Source organism: Manduca sexta, chromosome 20, assembly GCF_014839805.1.
Source record: "Manduca sexta isolate Smith_Timp_Sample1 chromosome 20, JHU_Msex_v1.0, whole genome shotgun sequence".
Lineage (NCBI taxonomy): Eukaryota > Metazoa > Arthropoda > Insecta > Lepidoptera > Sphingidae > Manduca > Manduca sexta.
In genome coordinates, this window is record NC_051134.1 from 1,483,199 (window position 1) to 1,501,151 (window position 17,953).

Here is a 17,953-nt window from a genome sequence, read left to right on the forward strand (position 1 = left end):
CCCGCGCGACTCCCTCTACGATAGACCCAAATGCTGGCAAGTCGCATAATCTGGCAACACTGACAGCAACCTTGCTTAGACTTTCTAGAATGGAAGCACCGAATGATTATGTTGAACACACACCTAAATAAATCTTAAACACTTATCTGTATTATAAAAGTGTCTAATTGTTCTTACAATTTGGCAGAAAGAAAATATTATACCTCGGAAATGTAACTAAAACTAAGGACACTAAGTATATTAAAAAAAAATGTGATTTAAGGAATATTTTAATAGAAAAATATTTTAATAAATATCAAAATGGTACATACATATTATATTATATTTATATAATATTTAATTATTGATAAGCTGATGAAAATATTCCTTTGCATATTACGCGCGCAATAAAAACAATAAAACATCTGTTTGCGGTTAGTTTCGCGGGCTTTTTTTGACAGATCAACTTTTATTTACTGTGAAAATTATTTGTGAAATTAAGTGATAAATAAGAAGTTGGCCGTTGAAACTTTAGTATTTCAAAGATTAACAAATTCATAGCATCCTTTTTTAAAAATTCAATGTCTAAAAGTGTATAACAAATATGACTTCACTGTTATCTGCTGAACTTTCTGCTACTTGCAATGCTTTAGGAACTTTTGATAAAAAATCTGGAAAATATTTAATTGATGAGTACACATTAAACACAGTTAAGGATTTAATAAGGTATTTAAGACGAGATGGTGAAGATCACGAAATACGCAGACATCTTGGTCAGACTAAAGTGTTACAAACTGACCTATTGCCAATGCTTGTGGATCACGGAGAGAATGCAGAACTATTCGACGTAACTCTCAGGTATGTCGTAATTATTAATTGTATGACTTTTGACTGAGGAAACATAATTCTATTGAATGACATTGTGCACATCAGAATATGATAAAAGTTTGTTATAAATAAAACTTTTATATACCAATTACGGTAAAAAATGCGTTTGACTGACTGTAGGTGAATAGGTGTTATATATTATAATTTTCTGTATTTTCAGATTACTTGTAAACTTAACAAACCCAGCCTTATTACTGTACAGAGAGGAAGTCCCAACAGAACGGACAGCTAGACATAATTACCTTCAAATATTATTACATTTACAATCCTATAAAGAGGAGGCTTTCACAAAAGTTGAAGTATGGAATATTTTTGCTAAGAAACTGTCTAAAGTATTGGAAATTGTAAGTTTTATCAATTTTTTATTTAACTACAGAAGTCGAAAATACATTTGTATATAGTATATTTGAAATAAAATTAATTATCATATAATTTTGAAGGAAAAGCATACTTATTAACCCATAGAGTATAAAATATAAAATTTCTATGGTGAAACCTAATGTCATGTAATAATAACATAGCTACAATAATGATTAAGCTAGTAATTGAAAAAACACTTTCATCAATAAGGAGTTAAATTTAATTACCCTTTAAATAAGTCAAAATTAGATGCTATCAATTTCATTAATCAATCAAATTTTAAAGGTTCTAATATTAACCTGTTTAGTCATTTTAACACTAAAATATAATAATATGAGTATTCATTACACTTTATTTATAGGACTGGTCTGAGAGAGACGAAGATACAGGCCTCATAATAGAAAGGATTTTAATATTAATAAGAAATGTATTACATGTTCCCGCTGACTTAGATAGAGAGAGGAAACCTGAAAATGATGCCAGTGTGCATGACCAGGTTGGTAATAATATGTAAAATCAATATATTACTAAATAAATAATAATATCAGCCCTGTATTATATACTTGCCCACTGATGAGCACGGGCCTCCTCTACTACTGAGAGGGATTAGGCCTCAGTCCACCACGCTGGCCTAGTGCGGATTGGTAGACTTCACACACCTTCGAAATTCCTATAGAGAACTTCTCAGATGTGCAGGTTTCCTCACGATGTTTTCCTTCACCGTTAAAGCAAGCGATAATTCACAAAGAATACACACATGGATTTTAGAAAAGTCAGAGGTGTGTGCCCTTGGGATTTGAACCTGCGGACATTCGTCTCGGCAGTCCGTTCCACACCCAACTAGGCTATCGCCGCTCATGAGATTATAGTATTACTAAATACTATTATCTTATTACTAAAGCTAAGAAGTTAAGAAGTACTTATCTAATTATTTAAGATTCACTAATGTTTTTTCTTATAAGTTCTCTTATAGTTCCTATTCCAGATACACAAAATACATATTTCACAAAATGTAAATTGTGGTTAACAATTTGTATGTAAAACACTACTACATATCTATAATTTTGTAGACTATATCTACACTACTTGTGTAGATTAATCATAAAAAAATAAAATAACATAATTCCAATATTAAAGGTACTTTGGGGCTTAAATCAATCAGGAATCTTAGACATTATACTGTATATGTCTTCGGAAAATGAAAAACAGTATTTCATGCACATACTTGAAATCATATCTCACTTATTGAGAGAGCAAAATCCAAGCAGCCTGGCTGATGCCGCATTACAAAGAAGTGTTGATGAGAAATTAAGAGATGAACAGGAATTACTCTCTCTGAGAACAATGGAAACTAAAAACAGGTTGAATAAAGTAAAACAGTATTCTGCAACGAGGCAAGTTCCATTAATGCATTTTATAACATTAATATATTAAAATGAGATCTTATTTCCTTTTGAATAAAATGCTTTTAAAGTTTTCTTCAAACACTATTTGCTATGTTGTATTCTTGTTTTACCACTTTTTGTGTTGAAAAATCCAATGTAACATTTAATTAGGAAATATTTTTTTTGTTACAAATTAATAAATATTAAATTAAACTTTATAAATCACACAATGCAACTATGTTATAAACCCTTTTTAGACATTCTCGATTTGGTGGAACATATGTAGTACAGAACATGAAATCCCTCTCAGAGAATGAATTGATCAGCTTCAAACCACTAACTAATATATCGCATTTAGACTTTAGTGGAAGTAAAAAAACAAAATTAGTGAAACCTAAAAATAGAAGACCTGTGGAAAGTGGATTTCTAGAAAGAAGATCAGCATTTGCTATCAGGTACATTAAGAATTGCTAAGATACTAGACACCCGTTATATATAGTGTGGGATCATCAATGTGTGAATCCTTATTCTTGTAGCAATCGGGGGCATTGCCTCACGGTAGCTCCGAGTCGACGAGTAGGACTAAACGCGCTATTGTGGCGGAATTTTAGTTAGGACGCCGGCTTAGAATAGCTCACCATCAACGTCCACATACACGCCTGAATATCCCAGGAAACGCGGATTCACAACGGGATGTCCTCGTTCAAATTAAACAAAATGTCCGAATCGTATTCCACTTTTAGTAAATTATTATAATTTTATCTTAGTTTTTTCTTTTCTAGTATATGGTTTAAGATGTTTACCTTTGCCCATGTTACCCTTTAAAATATTTTCAGATTGTTTTTAAAAGAATTTTGTATAGAATTTTTAAATGGCTCCTACAATCCGCTAATGCATTACGTAAAGGATGTTCTTGTGAGGGCCAAAGCTCAGCAAAATGATGAATCATATTACTTGTGGGCGGTTAAGTTCTTTATGGAATTCAATCGAGGCCATAATTTCCAAGTTGGTTTAGTCAGGTATTTATATATTTCAATGTGTTTAATTAATTCCATTTTAACATTGTACAATTAATTTTCAAATGACTTGCCTTTTCAGCGAAACAATGTCAGTGCCCATGTTCCACTATGTGCAACAACAAATGGAAAAATACTACGACATGATCAGAATGGAGAAAAAAAAGTTTGCAGTTTGGGTCCGTAGACTCCATTTGGCTCTGAGAGCTTATAAAGAACTCTTAAATACTCTACTGGCGATGGAAAAGAGTTCCGATCCCTCCGTTAAGGAATCTGCAAAAGTATTAAAAAGCAACATATTTTATGTTTTGGAATACAGAGAATTTATTTTGAATATAATGCTTAATTTTGACGAAAACAAGATGCCAAGGTATGTTTCAATAAATTCGTACTTTTTATTTTCGTATTTGAAATATTAATAAAAAGTTTTTGAACTTTGTTTTGTGACAGATCTTATTTAGTTGATCTAATAGAAACTGTGCATCTATTCTTGAAAATGCTGGAACATTATTGCAAGAAAACCGGACTTGTTGTTCAGAAGAAAGTTAGGAAGAAAGCGAAATCAAAAAGTAAGTCTTTTATGTTATTATGTACTAATCCTTTTTTATTTTGGTGACGGAAATTTTCAATGTTTATCAGTTTGTATTTTCTTTTATTACTTTTAAGGCGAAATGAACAAGCCATTCCTCTAAAGATAGTGTCCATAAACAACTGCAATGCGACCTTGATCTTTCATTGAAAAATATCAGTAAATCTATCACGCGCATCAAATTGAGACATCACAATATGAAGTCTTTTAATATGTGTACTAATTGTCTTGGTTTAATGTTCAAACTAGAATACATTACTTACACCACATTGGTGGTGGAACTAGACTGAGTGATGGTTTTTAAACAGACTGTTGTTTCCCCGAGAGCCCTAACAACTACTTTCTTACACAATCAATCAGATCTCAATTGCAAGAGCGTCTTTAAGGCAGAACAAGAGTTTGCCTCAACTTAATATTCGAATTAAAAACATAATTCATAAAATGTCCATTTGAAAATAATTTATTAAATTTTTTTTCCAAATCGTACATTATGTTTCACGCCCTCTCTACTGATAAGTTTCAGGCGCAGATATAAAAAATAATGTTCAATTTACGGGAGAGTGTAATTCAGTCAAAATAAAGTAGTTCGATTAAACTCGACTCAAGGGGCAATGCATCTCCCCAACCTCCCCTCTTCGTACGTACGATATCACACCGGATCACTTTACACCTCCCTGGTCCAATGGCGGATGATTCGTTAGTACCTTGTACAATTGGTATTTGTACATAGTAATGGGTACCTACCCATTGTTATAAATACTTGTATTCCTGTAATATAAGAATTGAACAAAGGCTTCATTTCAATGCTAATTATCAAATGTCCAATGCCTTTATCAAATTATAACGGTGATAGGTTCAGGCTACATTTAACCTTGTTTGGATTAATGCCGTAATTAATGTCATTAGATATGACTGCGGCCCAAGAATTTACTGCATACGTTAACCTCATTTAGGTGGGTTTTAGTGTCACGCTGACCATCCGTGCTGACGGATCAATATGTACGGTGGCTATAGAGGCGTTGTAGATAACGTCAGTCGCTCAGCGCTGACGCGGCGCACACCAGCGCCCGCGCGCCTCCGCCTTCAGTGAATGTTTTAGTATCGATCGATGTCAAATCGCGATGTGGATAGAAGTCGTTTCTTCCTCCTTGATAGATAGTATTAAGCAACAATTATCAATGCACTCCACATGTAAGTGCGTCTGTACTCCGCGGCGATCAGCACGATACTGGAACTTCTCGCGCGGACAAATTACGCGCTGAAGTGTCAGCGCCGATGGACATTTTGTAATGATTAGTATATATAATGATGTAATGCTGTTCAGAAGCTAAGCCGAAGCCGCAGCCCCGGGCGGTGCCGCCGGCGTGGGGCGCGTGGGAGGAGGCGCGGGCGCAGGCGGCGGTGGTGCTGCGCGCCCAACACCACCACCCGCCGCCCTTCGACGCCGCCTCCGACAAACCCATCGACCAACAACGGTAGTGTAGCTACACTTGCATACACAAAGTCACCACCACTGTAGTCTGCTCAAGTTGTTTGCCGGCTTTTACAACTATCAGTAGGACCTGTGAGAATGGCATACACTTTACTGGTTTCCGCATAATGGTTATGATATTAGCGACAAATCTATACTATTATATAAAGCTGAAGAGTTTGTTTGTTTGTTTGTTTGTTTGTTTGAACGCGCTAATCTCAGGAACTACCAGTCCAATCTGAAAAATTCTTTTTGCGTTGGATAGCCCTATGTTCGTGGAGTGCTATAGGCTATATATCATCACGCTATACCCAATAGGAGCGGAGCAGTAATGGCTAATCTCAGGAACTACCGGTCCAAACTGAAAAATTCTTTTTGCGTTGGATAGCCCATTGTTTGTGGATTGCTATAGGCTATATATCATCACGCTATACCCAATAGGAGCGGAGCAGTAATGGCTAATCTCAGGAACTACGGGTCCAAACTGAAAAATTCTTTTTGTGTTGGATAGCCCTTTGTTTGTGGAATGCTATAGGCTATATATCATCACGCTATGACCAATAGGAGCGGAGCAGTAATGGCTAATCTCAGGAACTACCAGTTTGAACTGAAAAATTCTTTTTGTGTTGGATAGCCCTTTATTTGTGGGGTGCTATAGGCTGTATATAATCACGCTATGACCAATAGGAGCGGAGCAGTAATGAAACATGTTGCAAATACGGGGACAATTTATTAGTTTTAAAAGCTTCCGTTGCGTGCGCTGCGTAAACGGTTAAAGTTATGCAACAATGATGTATGACGGGATTGTTCCTCTTAAAAGTTCTAAAAAATATATTATAAAACAAAGTCCCCCGCTGCATCCGTCTGCCTGAACGTCTTAAACTCAAAAACTACCCAACGTATTAAGATGAAATTTGGTATGGAGACAGTTTGAAACCCTGGGAAGAATATAGGCTCCCGGGAAACTACTACTTTTATAATGGAAAACTAGCCTGAAAAACTTTATAACGCGGGCGGAGCCGCGAGCAAAAGCTAGTTACTGATAAATGTGTGTATTTGAAGGTGTTTATAAATGAATTAATATAAAGTAAACTATCGACAGGCCAATGAAAGTTTTAAAAAGGCCATAATGTTGGTTATCATTTTCATCAAAAATATTTAAAGATATTATGGATACGTCGTTGCGTATAAAATATACCATACTTTTACCGTATAAGTACATAGACCTATTTGTGTTTAATATAAAAATATATAAGATTCTGGAAGATGACTTAAAATTCAATAATGGCGTATTACAAATGAAAGTCCCCTAAAAATACATTAAGTATTTCCTTATCTTACATTACCAACTTCCCAAATCTCTCGCCTCGGCCGTGTCGGCGAAAATAAGGATTTGCACCACACACTTCCAACTTGCTGACGTTCAACTTGAAAGTGACTTTTTCCAACATAAAACTTTGCCAAGTCTTATGCAATATAATAGACTTATTATGGACTTAGTTATATATTAGTTATATATTATGACTGAGACGTACAAATATAATGGAAAATAATATTAATTCGTAATTATTTTAGGGAAGACTGTATGAAGAACATACAAAAGCTGATGCGTTCGTATAAATTTGAAGAAGCAGTTGGAATGTTCAGAGCGGCCAGGTATGTAACAATATAACATAGTCCGCATTCTTAATAAAATAATGACGTATTTCAAAATTGTTAATTTGTGGCAGTCGTCTGAAAACTAATTTTTTATTGCTACCTTTTTTTTAAAGTTGTTATAAAATTGAGCTTATTAAAGATAGGTAAAAAATGAAACCTATAGCATGAAAAAAAAGGGAAAAAAACTAAAAGGTCGCAAACAGAAATTAGTTTTCCGACGACTGCCACAATTAACAATTTTGAAATAGGTCATTATTTTATTAAGAGTGCGAATTACATTCTATATCATATATTAATTTTCACATTAATTACATATAATGTAATAATACAAAATAAATAAGTCACAAATCATGTCCAGAACACAATTGCCCATCCTTGTGTAAATACACAGTTAACGCCTCACTTAGCTGCCAAAATCAATATACACCGCTTAAATATTGTTTTATAGCAAATATGTAACTCTCTGTGGTAAAGGAAGCCTGTGCTCAGCAGTGGACAATATATAATATAGGATCGGGAATAACTATTATATTATAACAATTAAACCAAAAAACATTAATCAAGATTCAAATCACTGCATTTTATATTGAGTTACTAGTGATAGGATACTTATATTCGCTTGGATATCGACCACCATACAAGGTGTACCGGCCATAGTGAGCCACGTGAGTTGCGTTCCGGGTTCATTTTATCTATATCGGGTTATGAACAGGCCGGCATAATTTTGTCGACTGGCGAGAGATACACGTATCTCGCCCATCAACATTCTAGACCGTACTGCACTTAATATCAAGTGCAATGGGATCAATTTGCAATGCCCAATACAATTATAATTCATACCCTTTTTTTGCAACACTCTGTATATCAATAACTTTAAAATCATTAACGTAACGTGACATGTAGAGAAGTGTGGCCCGAAGAAGGGATATTTGGCGTTAGCGGGATACCAGAAGATGAAGAACTCGATATGTTGGAAACCATCTACAATACCGATCTTGGTGTCGAAAATGGTAAATATTTGTTGTATTTTATAATTTACTGTTACTAATATAATTAATTCTAGAGTTTGCAAACATTTTTATATGTTTGCATGAAATAAGTCAATAGTATTTTTCTACTCACTTTTATCATGGAAAAATGCAGTAATGACATTTATTCTTAGAGGTAATTCTCGCGGGTGAAACCGCGAGCAACATTTAGTATTTAATATTTTAGATCCTCGTGAGTTTTATCTCACTACGGCAAGGAGATATTTGCAACCGTATATGTATGTAATAAATAATATTATGGTAATAACGTAGCCTCGGACAGCGACTACTCAACCTGAAAATTACTACCTAAATACTTAGACTGGTGACCTGTGCATTTCTCTGTAATAGCTAATACACTAATTTCCATTGTAATACATTGGTTTAATGCTCAACTGATTTGTATGCATTTCAATTTTAATATATCTTGGTTTTTATTTTATGTATATTTTGTAGAACCTGTTCCCGCGGATGACGAACCCCAAGACTCTGAATACGACGAAGAGGGTAAGTCACTTAATAAAATTAATATTTCCCGAGTTTTTGGCGTAAATTAAAGTATTTCTAAAAACGGTATTCATTCCAGATGAAGAGGAGAAAACATCGGCCATTGTTGAAACGGATTTCGACTTCCAAGATTTCGTACAAAGGTAAGTCACTTCCTTGTTATCAAAACTTGTTCAAAGAAACAACAGCTGCCCCTAATCAAAATATAATTACTTTATAATTAATTAAACGTATTAATAAACAGAGCTTAGCTTTGTTAAATTTATATCTAACTTTAAGACTCCACTATTGTGCTTCAAGCGTAGTCTGAAACAGATTATAATAATAAAATATGAAACGAGATCAACAATTTCGTTCTCGTTTGTGACATTTAATGTCTCTGAGCTCGGTGCAGTAATGCGAACTTACCGGAGGATAAAAATGCATATTTCTTTTAAAATAAAGCTCTTAAGGCATTACGTAAGGAATGTTAAAGTTTTAAAATTTTATTTTTGCTAGGTTTTGTCACCCGAGGACCGTTAGTGCCTGCGTGTTGTTACTGGAGCGATATGATAAAAATTTACCTTACACGAACCATTGCATCGTGAAAATGTTGCATCGGATAGCGTGGGACTGCAAACGACCCACCATGATGTTTCAAGCGACGTTGTTTGTAATATTCCAAAAGATATATGCGAATCCGATGCCCCAGTTCAAGGTAAGTCCGTATGTGTGCGAGTGTGTGCGAGTGTGTACGAGTGTGTACGAGTGTGTGCGAGTGTGTATGAGTGTGTAGGAGCGGCCCGATGTTCCTGTGAGAGACTATCGAGCCGGTGATGTCGCTATCGTGCCGTTTGCGGATGGCGCGTGTCACTTGCAGATAAACCAGCTCTTACAAAGACCCTTTGAACATGTTTTTAATTTTAAACAATGTAATAAAAGAATAATGAATAAACTCCGCTCTTGTAATAAAATAAAGAAAGAGCTTTCGTTTTATGAACGGTTTAATCATTAGTAATTAGCGAGTAGGTAGCAATGGTTACTTTTCTGTATAACATTTTAACTGTGCAATTAATTAAGGAATTGGTAAGAGAATATTTAATTTTCTGGCAAACGAAAGAGAATGGCGGAATAAAGTAAAAGTGTGCTGAGCGAATGTTTTTAATAATAATTTTATAAATCACAACTCTCTATAAAATTACATTTCAGCTAATATTTTGAACAAGCTTTTGCCTGCAGCTACGCCTGTGTAAAAAAGTTTTTCTGAGATAAATATTTTCCCGGCCTAAAAAGTAATATTATATAGCTCTGGAGAGTGATGTAGCTTCCTATTACGGAAAAAAATGTAAATCAGTTTAGTAGTTCCTGAGATGAGCGCGTTCAAACAAACAAGCACTCTTCAGTTTTATATTATATAGATTTAAACACGAAACGTATATAACTTTCTTTTATAACCTAATTCATTATAATGTTTAGATATTTTCAATACTGCGGAAAGTAATATAATCGAACCGTAAATAAGTTTAAGTGATTGTTATAGTCTAACATGTTTTCGATATTACAAGTTACGGCGCACGTGTCACCAGAATCAGATATTTTTTGTCTTTCTTTTATACAGGGCGAGGTACGCGTAAGACAGATTTTATCACCCCTCGTACATTTGGGGTGGCGTCGGTCCCTCTGAATGTATCGAGAATCTAAACTAACCTTGGCAAAATTTGATTTCTATCAGTGAGTAAATAGAAAACGGGCTTTCGCTTCGCGTGTTACTCGTATTAAATAAATCGAAATGAAAACGTGTTGAAAATTGGAAGTACAAGGTTTGTTTAAACAATCTACATTGTTAGGTAGTACCAATCTCGTTCTATGTTGTAGCAATAGTAAGACCTATATTGACTTATAGAAATATAACTACACAAATTTTAACATTAGTTTAATGATAGCATAGAATGTAAACGTCTAAATTATTACCCCGTTAAAACACAGGTGATGTGTTCAACATTTAATTGCCTGCCCTATATAGGTGTAGGCTCGCTCACTGTTACGTTTCGAAATGGGAATAAGCTCAGCGAACCGCGAATGCACGAGTTGCACCTCTGCCTACCCCACCGAGGCTGCGGTGTACATGTGAACTGACATATTACGTTTAGCACGATACGTTATTTGGCAGGAACTGGAGAAGTTTGCAACATTTATCTTCCGAAAATTTACTGAAGTGGCTTCCAAGAGCCCAAAAGTCTTTATCGAACTACTGTTTTGGAAAAATTCGAAAGATGCTTTGGATGTTGAATATGGCTATGATCTGTACACGGATAGCAGGTAATAACCGACTGGCATAAATAAATAATCGCTTAGACAATCACGTAGTTAATATTTATGTTTGTTTAGTAATATTGAACTTGCGTAATATATATAGATGTATATTTTTTATTCCTTTGAATAACGAGCCGAGCTTGCCGCTCGCCTGATGAAGCGATACGACCGCCCATAAACAGTAGAAACACCACCTTGAATTACAAAGTAATAATAAATAAATAATTCAATCATCTCGTGCTGCGATTAATATGAAAACCGTTTTTCCCCTTCGACAATCTTTATGTAACATTTGATTCAATTTGATTGCCTTAGTTTTGTTTTTGACGTATAGCCAATAACAAGTTACTCGCACGCTGATTCATACCGGTCAGATTTGTTGATAAATGTGTATTCTGCCGCAACTACCTTAAGTTTGCAGACGGTTATAATTTATACAGTTATAATATTAATAAATTATAACCGTCTTTATATATATAAATTGGGCATGTCATTTATTTAATTAAATGTATTACGATTCGAGCAAGCACTACTAACAATATCAAAAACTTTGAATTTGTATAATATCATAATCATGTCTATAACTACATTGTAATATTATGAAGGGATAAAGTGGGCAAAGGAACGTGGTCCGAGGAGCAAGAGGCGGAACTTCGTCAATTATACATGGAAAATCAAACCAACCCGCAGACGGACCAGGGTGAGTTGGATTGTATTCACTGAAACAATCGGAGTAGTGTTGCCAGATACAAGGAGTTAAAGGGATATTTTCCAGCCCATTCCATTCCAGCCAGTTACCTTTCGTTAAAAAATCTAACTGAAAAGTTGCCTTTCATTAGAAAATTAAACTGAGAAGTTGCCTTTCGTTAGAAAATCAAACTGAGAAGTTGCCTTTCATTAAATAATCAATCTGAGAAGTTGCCTTTCATTAAATAATCAATCTGAGAAGTTGCCTTTCATTAAATAATCAATCTGAGAAGTTTCTTTCATTATAAAATCTAATATTTCAGTTACATTTACAAAAACTAAGACCTACCCATAGAGAATAACTTTAAATATATTTAAGGCGAGTAGACCAGCAGGCAACTTTGACACGAATACCAATTCATAGTTATGAAAATGTTCGAGTTCCGGTATTTGGAAAAATAAGTCTGGCAACACAAATTGTTAAGTGCCTATAATTTTAAACACCCTTTGTATTAATATAATCGTCGGGCTCTCGACTTTCAAATTTCACTGTTATTTTAGTATATCTTCTCCTCGCCACCGTGACGTAATTGAAATATAAACCCTACGTAAAGTTTTTATATTTACATCAATATTGTACGGTTACGATCTACGGTTGTATGGAAGAGATCGCTCTTAGCTACAAGACCGCCTATTGTTGCACTAATTAAAGTTATATGTATTTTTCCTTTTACTTCTGTGGTGTTCAAAAAATAATTATCTATCTATCTATTGTAATATAGTGGATCTTGACATAACCATAATTCAAATTTCAAACACGCGTGCTGAATAGAAATAATGCAAAGTTTCAATTCAAAAAGGCTACGCAAAAAGCAAAAAACGGCCGGCGTCAAGTAAATATGCATTATACGTGATCGAGAGGACGTGATGGATCGCGGATTATAATAAAATAGAAAGCTCGTAGAGATCTAATTCTGAACAAGTGAAGAGGCTATATTCAAAAATTGAAAAAAAATCTATAAAGAAAGTCATTCTTAGTAAAATTTTAAGAAGAATATTGTCAATGATGGCTAATAAACATAAAACCATGATATATTAAAGAAAATGTTCATTAATAATTTATTCTCATGTTCCCTAGATGTCATCGACTGGATTCTAGAGAACTTAATAGATCAAACTCGCACGCGCCGCTCCGTCATAAAGCAACTCAAACAAATGGGCCTCATATTCAAAGCGCCGACCAAACGCACCAACAAACAACGCGCCACCGACACACTGACAAAACAATTCACCGACGACGAAGATCTATTACTCAGACAATTATGGGAACAATACGGAGATGCAACTGGTAATATATGTTGTGGTCTAACCAATACTGGCAATGTTTTACGATAAAGTCACATCGACCCCGTCTTAATTTCGATTGTGCGTGTCTCAGTTATACCACAATCTATTTCGCCCCGCCATTTGTTAGTAATAAATCACATGCAAAAGTTACTTATACTTTTTTGAATTTCATGCCGAAATTAATTGTGGTATACTTAGTGAAAGTTATAAAAGAAATCTGTCAAACTTAAAATGAAACTTAAAAAATACCGCGGCTTTGTCATTCACGCGTCCTTACGCAATATCTGTTCGCATGAAAATATTTTTCTACTCGGCTTTATTCATATGAGGCTCGTTTATAAACGTTTATGCCATTTGATCGCTATTGCTATGCGTATTTAAATTTAAATGCATGAACGCTCTTTGTGAAGTCCCGACGCTTCACGTGCAAAAATAAATATTGATCCTTCATCTATTTTGTGTTAATTAACGAAGAGCGCAAATAGAACGTCGCTCGCATACTGCAAACGTTACAAAAATACTTTTTTCAGATCCAATGAACGCTATTATGTCGCGTATGCCTCGCAAGCGGCCGAAGCGAACCTATGTACAGAGGCTTCTGGAACTCAACATCATAAACGATAAGAAGGAGTGTCGTAAAAAGAGACAAAACAAATCTAACGCTAAAGGCAGTGGCGCAGACGGCGATAAATCGAACTGTAAGTAACTAAACAAGTTCATACACAGACAGACGGCACAGCGCCGCTCATCTACTTAACTGGCTCTCCTTTATAGCCCCGTTTGTCCTGACTTTTCAACTTTACACAAACTCGCCTTAATTGAAAACATTGCAAATGGATGTGGATGTTTGAGTATTCATTGAAACTTACTCCACTCTATTAAGAAATTGCTCAACCCTTACTAGTTGGGGAGCTGCGGCCCCGGGGGACTCTCACCAAACTTCACATATTTTCATATCGAAGTCTGCCGTCCGTGAAGGCTGCTGCTGCCTACGTTCAAACACCAAATTAAATTGTTAAATTATTAATGACAAATTTAATATGAATGCAACACGTATAAGTTCTTTTACGTAATTTTGTTATGTAGTTGAACGTACCAAGTTCGAGTGAAGTTGTAAGGGTGCTGTTCTTCGAGTGGTGCGTTTTCCGCCATGTCATTAGACGGGTTCAGATTGAACTTGTTCTTAGCCTCCCAATAAGTTTCAAATAGCCTATTGGAAAGTAAATCCTGCGTGAAATTTGTTCCGGGCTTTCCGTTACTTTGTATCCTTTATTATTAAAGTAAATAAGGTTCAGTGTAATCACAAGGAATATTTATGAAGGCGGAATTTTTAAATTACTCAACGAGCGTAACGTTTTATACGTTACGGCACTGGCGCGGCAACAAAGTAACATTTTCAGTTATTTATACTGCTATGTGCCTTTACGAGCTGCAATACTTGTAAAATAACGTTAATTTAAGTAAAAACAACGTTATTATCGTGTCATATTGAAGTTTTTAATTAAAATATGAATTACGAAATATAAATATTATATTACTCAACAGCCTCGTCTGAATCGGAACTATCGGATAATTCGGAGAGTGAGGACGACCGGCGGTCGGATTCGAACACGAAGCCAATCAAACAAACCAAAAAAAAGGTCAAACAACCAAATAAAACTAAAAAGAAGGATAAAAGAATCGAACTTAGTGCCGGCGAAATCGCCGCCGTTCTGGTGAAAGCGGTTCATACTGGTACGTAAAACTCATTTACAAACTCATTTCACCTTCAGACCTTACTAATCTTACTACACTACTAATATAAACGATAAAAGTTTTTGGATTATGATCAACTTGTTTGCATTTTTTTTTTTTACAAAACTCATACAAATATTTGTTCTTATAAAAAGTAAACTATACATTCACTTATTAAATATTGCAACAACGTGCGTTAATAGGTCTTGCGGAAGCTCTACGATGGCTAGCAGAGAGTTTGGAAGAGGTCGCTTTAGATCAGGAGGCAGAGGGATACGATCCAACAGCAGAGGGAACACCTCTTGTACCCATCTCCAAGGAGGCCGTGGAAGCCATGGAAAATGGGTTGTTTAAAAAATTACTTCATGGTGTAGGCGTGGTCCCGCCCAGTGACGAACAGGTCTGTATTTTTACATAGTTACTGTATTAGTTGTGAAAGGTTAAATTGATAGTATGAACTACCGATATCGTTGAAGTATTGATTTAAATTAATTAATATTAAATTATTTATTTCAATATACTTTTATTATTGTAGTTATATTATTATGTATTTTTAATTAGTAGGAACAAGGTACAACTGGAACAACTGGTAGGAATCGGCCTATATGGATGTCTTGCCACTGACAGTCACATATAAAAAATAATTACGTGATAAAAATACAACTGCCTACTTAACGAATATTTTTGCGATAAATTTATTGAATTTTTACAACCGACGTTTCGAAGACCGCAGCGTTCATAGTCACAGATTACTGCGCATAATATATCGTGAGAAAATCTATTAAATACAAACACATTTAACAGTATAGTTACTTAATTAAATAGGTTTATTACAATGTCAAAAATTCACGTAAACATAAAAAATCATAATTACATGACATTACTGTGAAGTTCGTAGTACCTTGTCCGTTTTAATTTAAAAAAAAAATTATAGTAACATTTTTAAAATCGAAACGGCATTAAAATACTCTTTTAAGCTCATCGCTATCAAACAAAGCAAAAAATACTCTCAGTAAATGTAAAAAAAAAGATATTCATACTGAAATTTTTTAAATTGAAACGGCATTAAAATACTCTTTTAAGCTCGTCGCTATCAAACAAAGCAAAAAAATACTCTTAGCAAAATGTAAAGCTATCAAAAGCGAGCTGCGGAAAATCTGCACGGATACCATATGACGACTAAAGTCTCTTTTGATTAACGACGGGCAGACGGCCGGTCATACATTCATAAACAAAAACAACTACAATCCGTAATATAGCGTGTTGCGACCTCACGTAATGGCGTATCAAGATGATGATGATGGGGCATTTAAGTAAAGTTGTTACGAGAGATTTATGTCATAATACTTAAGCCACCATTTGTTGGAGCAATGCGAGCATCTAAAGGGTTAACAGCTCCTTAACTAATCTACGTGTTCGGGAACATGCGCGGGCTAGATTTAGATAACGAGACGGCAGCAGACAGGATGCGTCGCATAGTTTTGGGTATAGTATCGTCGTAATTGAATTCGAGCATGAAGGTATGCTTTGTACTCGCGATGCGACATCTCAAAATGTCAACGTACAAAATGTAATGGGATTGCATGTAAATAGAGCTAATTCGAGTTTGTCATGAAGGTACTTAAATATTACTTGTAACTAATTTAAAGGCTTAGCGCCTATTTCACTAGGAGTGCCTACTCGTCAAATAGAAAGTGAAAATGAAACTATGTTGCTGCTTTATTATTAAATAAATCTAATATATTTTAGGAAAGCTATTGGAGGATTCCGAGTGATTTACATTTCGAAACAATAAGGAAAAGACGTGAAATCATTATAAAAGCTGTTAACGGAGAACTTGTGGTGGAACCAACGGCCGATGTGCCTTCTGATAACGAACCCGTTGCAAATACTTCTGAACAAAATAAGAATTCAAAAGATGAATCAAGTGATGATGAAGATTTATTTGACAATCTAAGAAAGTTGCGTGAAACTAATAACGACGTTATTAAATCTATGGAACATAATAATCGTAAACGTAATCGCAGCATTAACTCCGATGACGAGAACAGTAGAGAGAAAATGGCAAAGATTAACGAAGATGATGAATTGGAAGAGGAAGATATATTGTCGTTTGCTAAGAGAACACTGCAGCAAGAGAACTTGCCTGATACTGAAGATATTTTGAGTAACATACCGAGATCAACCAGCGGTAAGTTCTTGTATTATAATTCTCTATGTTATAAATGTATTAATGATTACTAAATTAATTTTTATTACAAAAAAAATATGCGTAATTTTTCCATGCTTGATTTTTGCAAAGAACATACATATTGAGGACGAACGTGTTTATCACAATTACGCGTCCGTGAAGCTGCGATGATACTGCGATATAATCACGGTGATCTTTCTTTAAAGGCGACAAGGGTCCTCGTTTTTAAAAAAGCTATTTAAACTCGTGAGGTTAAACCCTCGCTAGGGTAAAAGACAAGGGCTTTAAAAATATTATGATTAAACTAAAGCTAAAATGTTACCGCCGAGTAACGAGATTTCATATAAAACGGATTTAGTTAAAATATAATTTGTTAACAGATAACTCGGACAATGAGGACGAAGATGTAGTTTTAACGTCGAAAAATATGAAGAAAAAGCGACGAATTATCATAGAAGAAGACTCCGATTAAAATTTGTTGTATTTCTAGTGTATTTGTATGTACAGCATAAACTGCAAGCATTGTATAACAATATATCAATTGAAACCTGAAATCCTTGTTTTTATGTATGTTCGAACATGTATACAAAACAAGCATGACAGTTTTGGGAACAAATAAATCTGCTTTCCGTTTGGCGCGGATGCGGGTGCAGATTTAATCCGTAGAGGAGAACAAATCCTTACCACGTGCATCGGTGTGGCTTGTGGGTGTAATGGAAACATGTAGTCTAAACGAATACTTTCTACATACTTTATTCAGTATACAGGGTCAATTTGACACTACATTAATAAATGAATATAAAAACAACACTTTACCATT

At 34.9% G+C, this 17,953-nt stretch overlaps 1 protein-coding gene across 1 annotated transcript; it reads left to right on the top strand.

Annotated features, from left to right (window-relative positions):
* The first annotated feature begins 404 nt into the window (after positions 1 to 404).
* LOC115445973 (protein timeless homolog) lies at positions 405 to 17,687 on the top strand. The gene is made up of 22 exons (XM_030172503.2): positions 405 to 837; positions 1,028 to 1,211; positions 1,589 to 1,723; positions 2,365 to 2,621; positions 2,870 to 3,067; positions 3,449 to 3,631; positions 3,711 to 3,998; positions 4,079 to 4,197; positions 5,542 to 5,692; positions 7,264 to 7,344; positions 8,251 to 8,357; positions 8,832 to 8,882; positions 8,962 to 9,025; positions 9,381 to 9,579; positions 11,032 to 11,180; positions 11,780 to 11,874; positions 13,000 to 13,209; positions 13,739 to 13,906; positions 14,754 to 14,942; positions 15,146 to 15,342; positions 16,692 to 17,133; positions 17,514 to 17,687. Exons 1-22 carry the CDS (start codon positions 584 to 586, stop codon positions 17,603 to 17,605), a joined length of 3,813 nt encoding a protein of 1,270 aa, XP_030028363.2. The 5' UTR covers positions 405 to 583; the 3' UTR covers positions 17,606 to 17,687.
* The last annotated feature ends 266 nt before the right edge of the window (positions 17,688 to 17,953 follow it).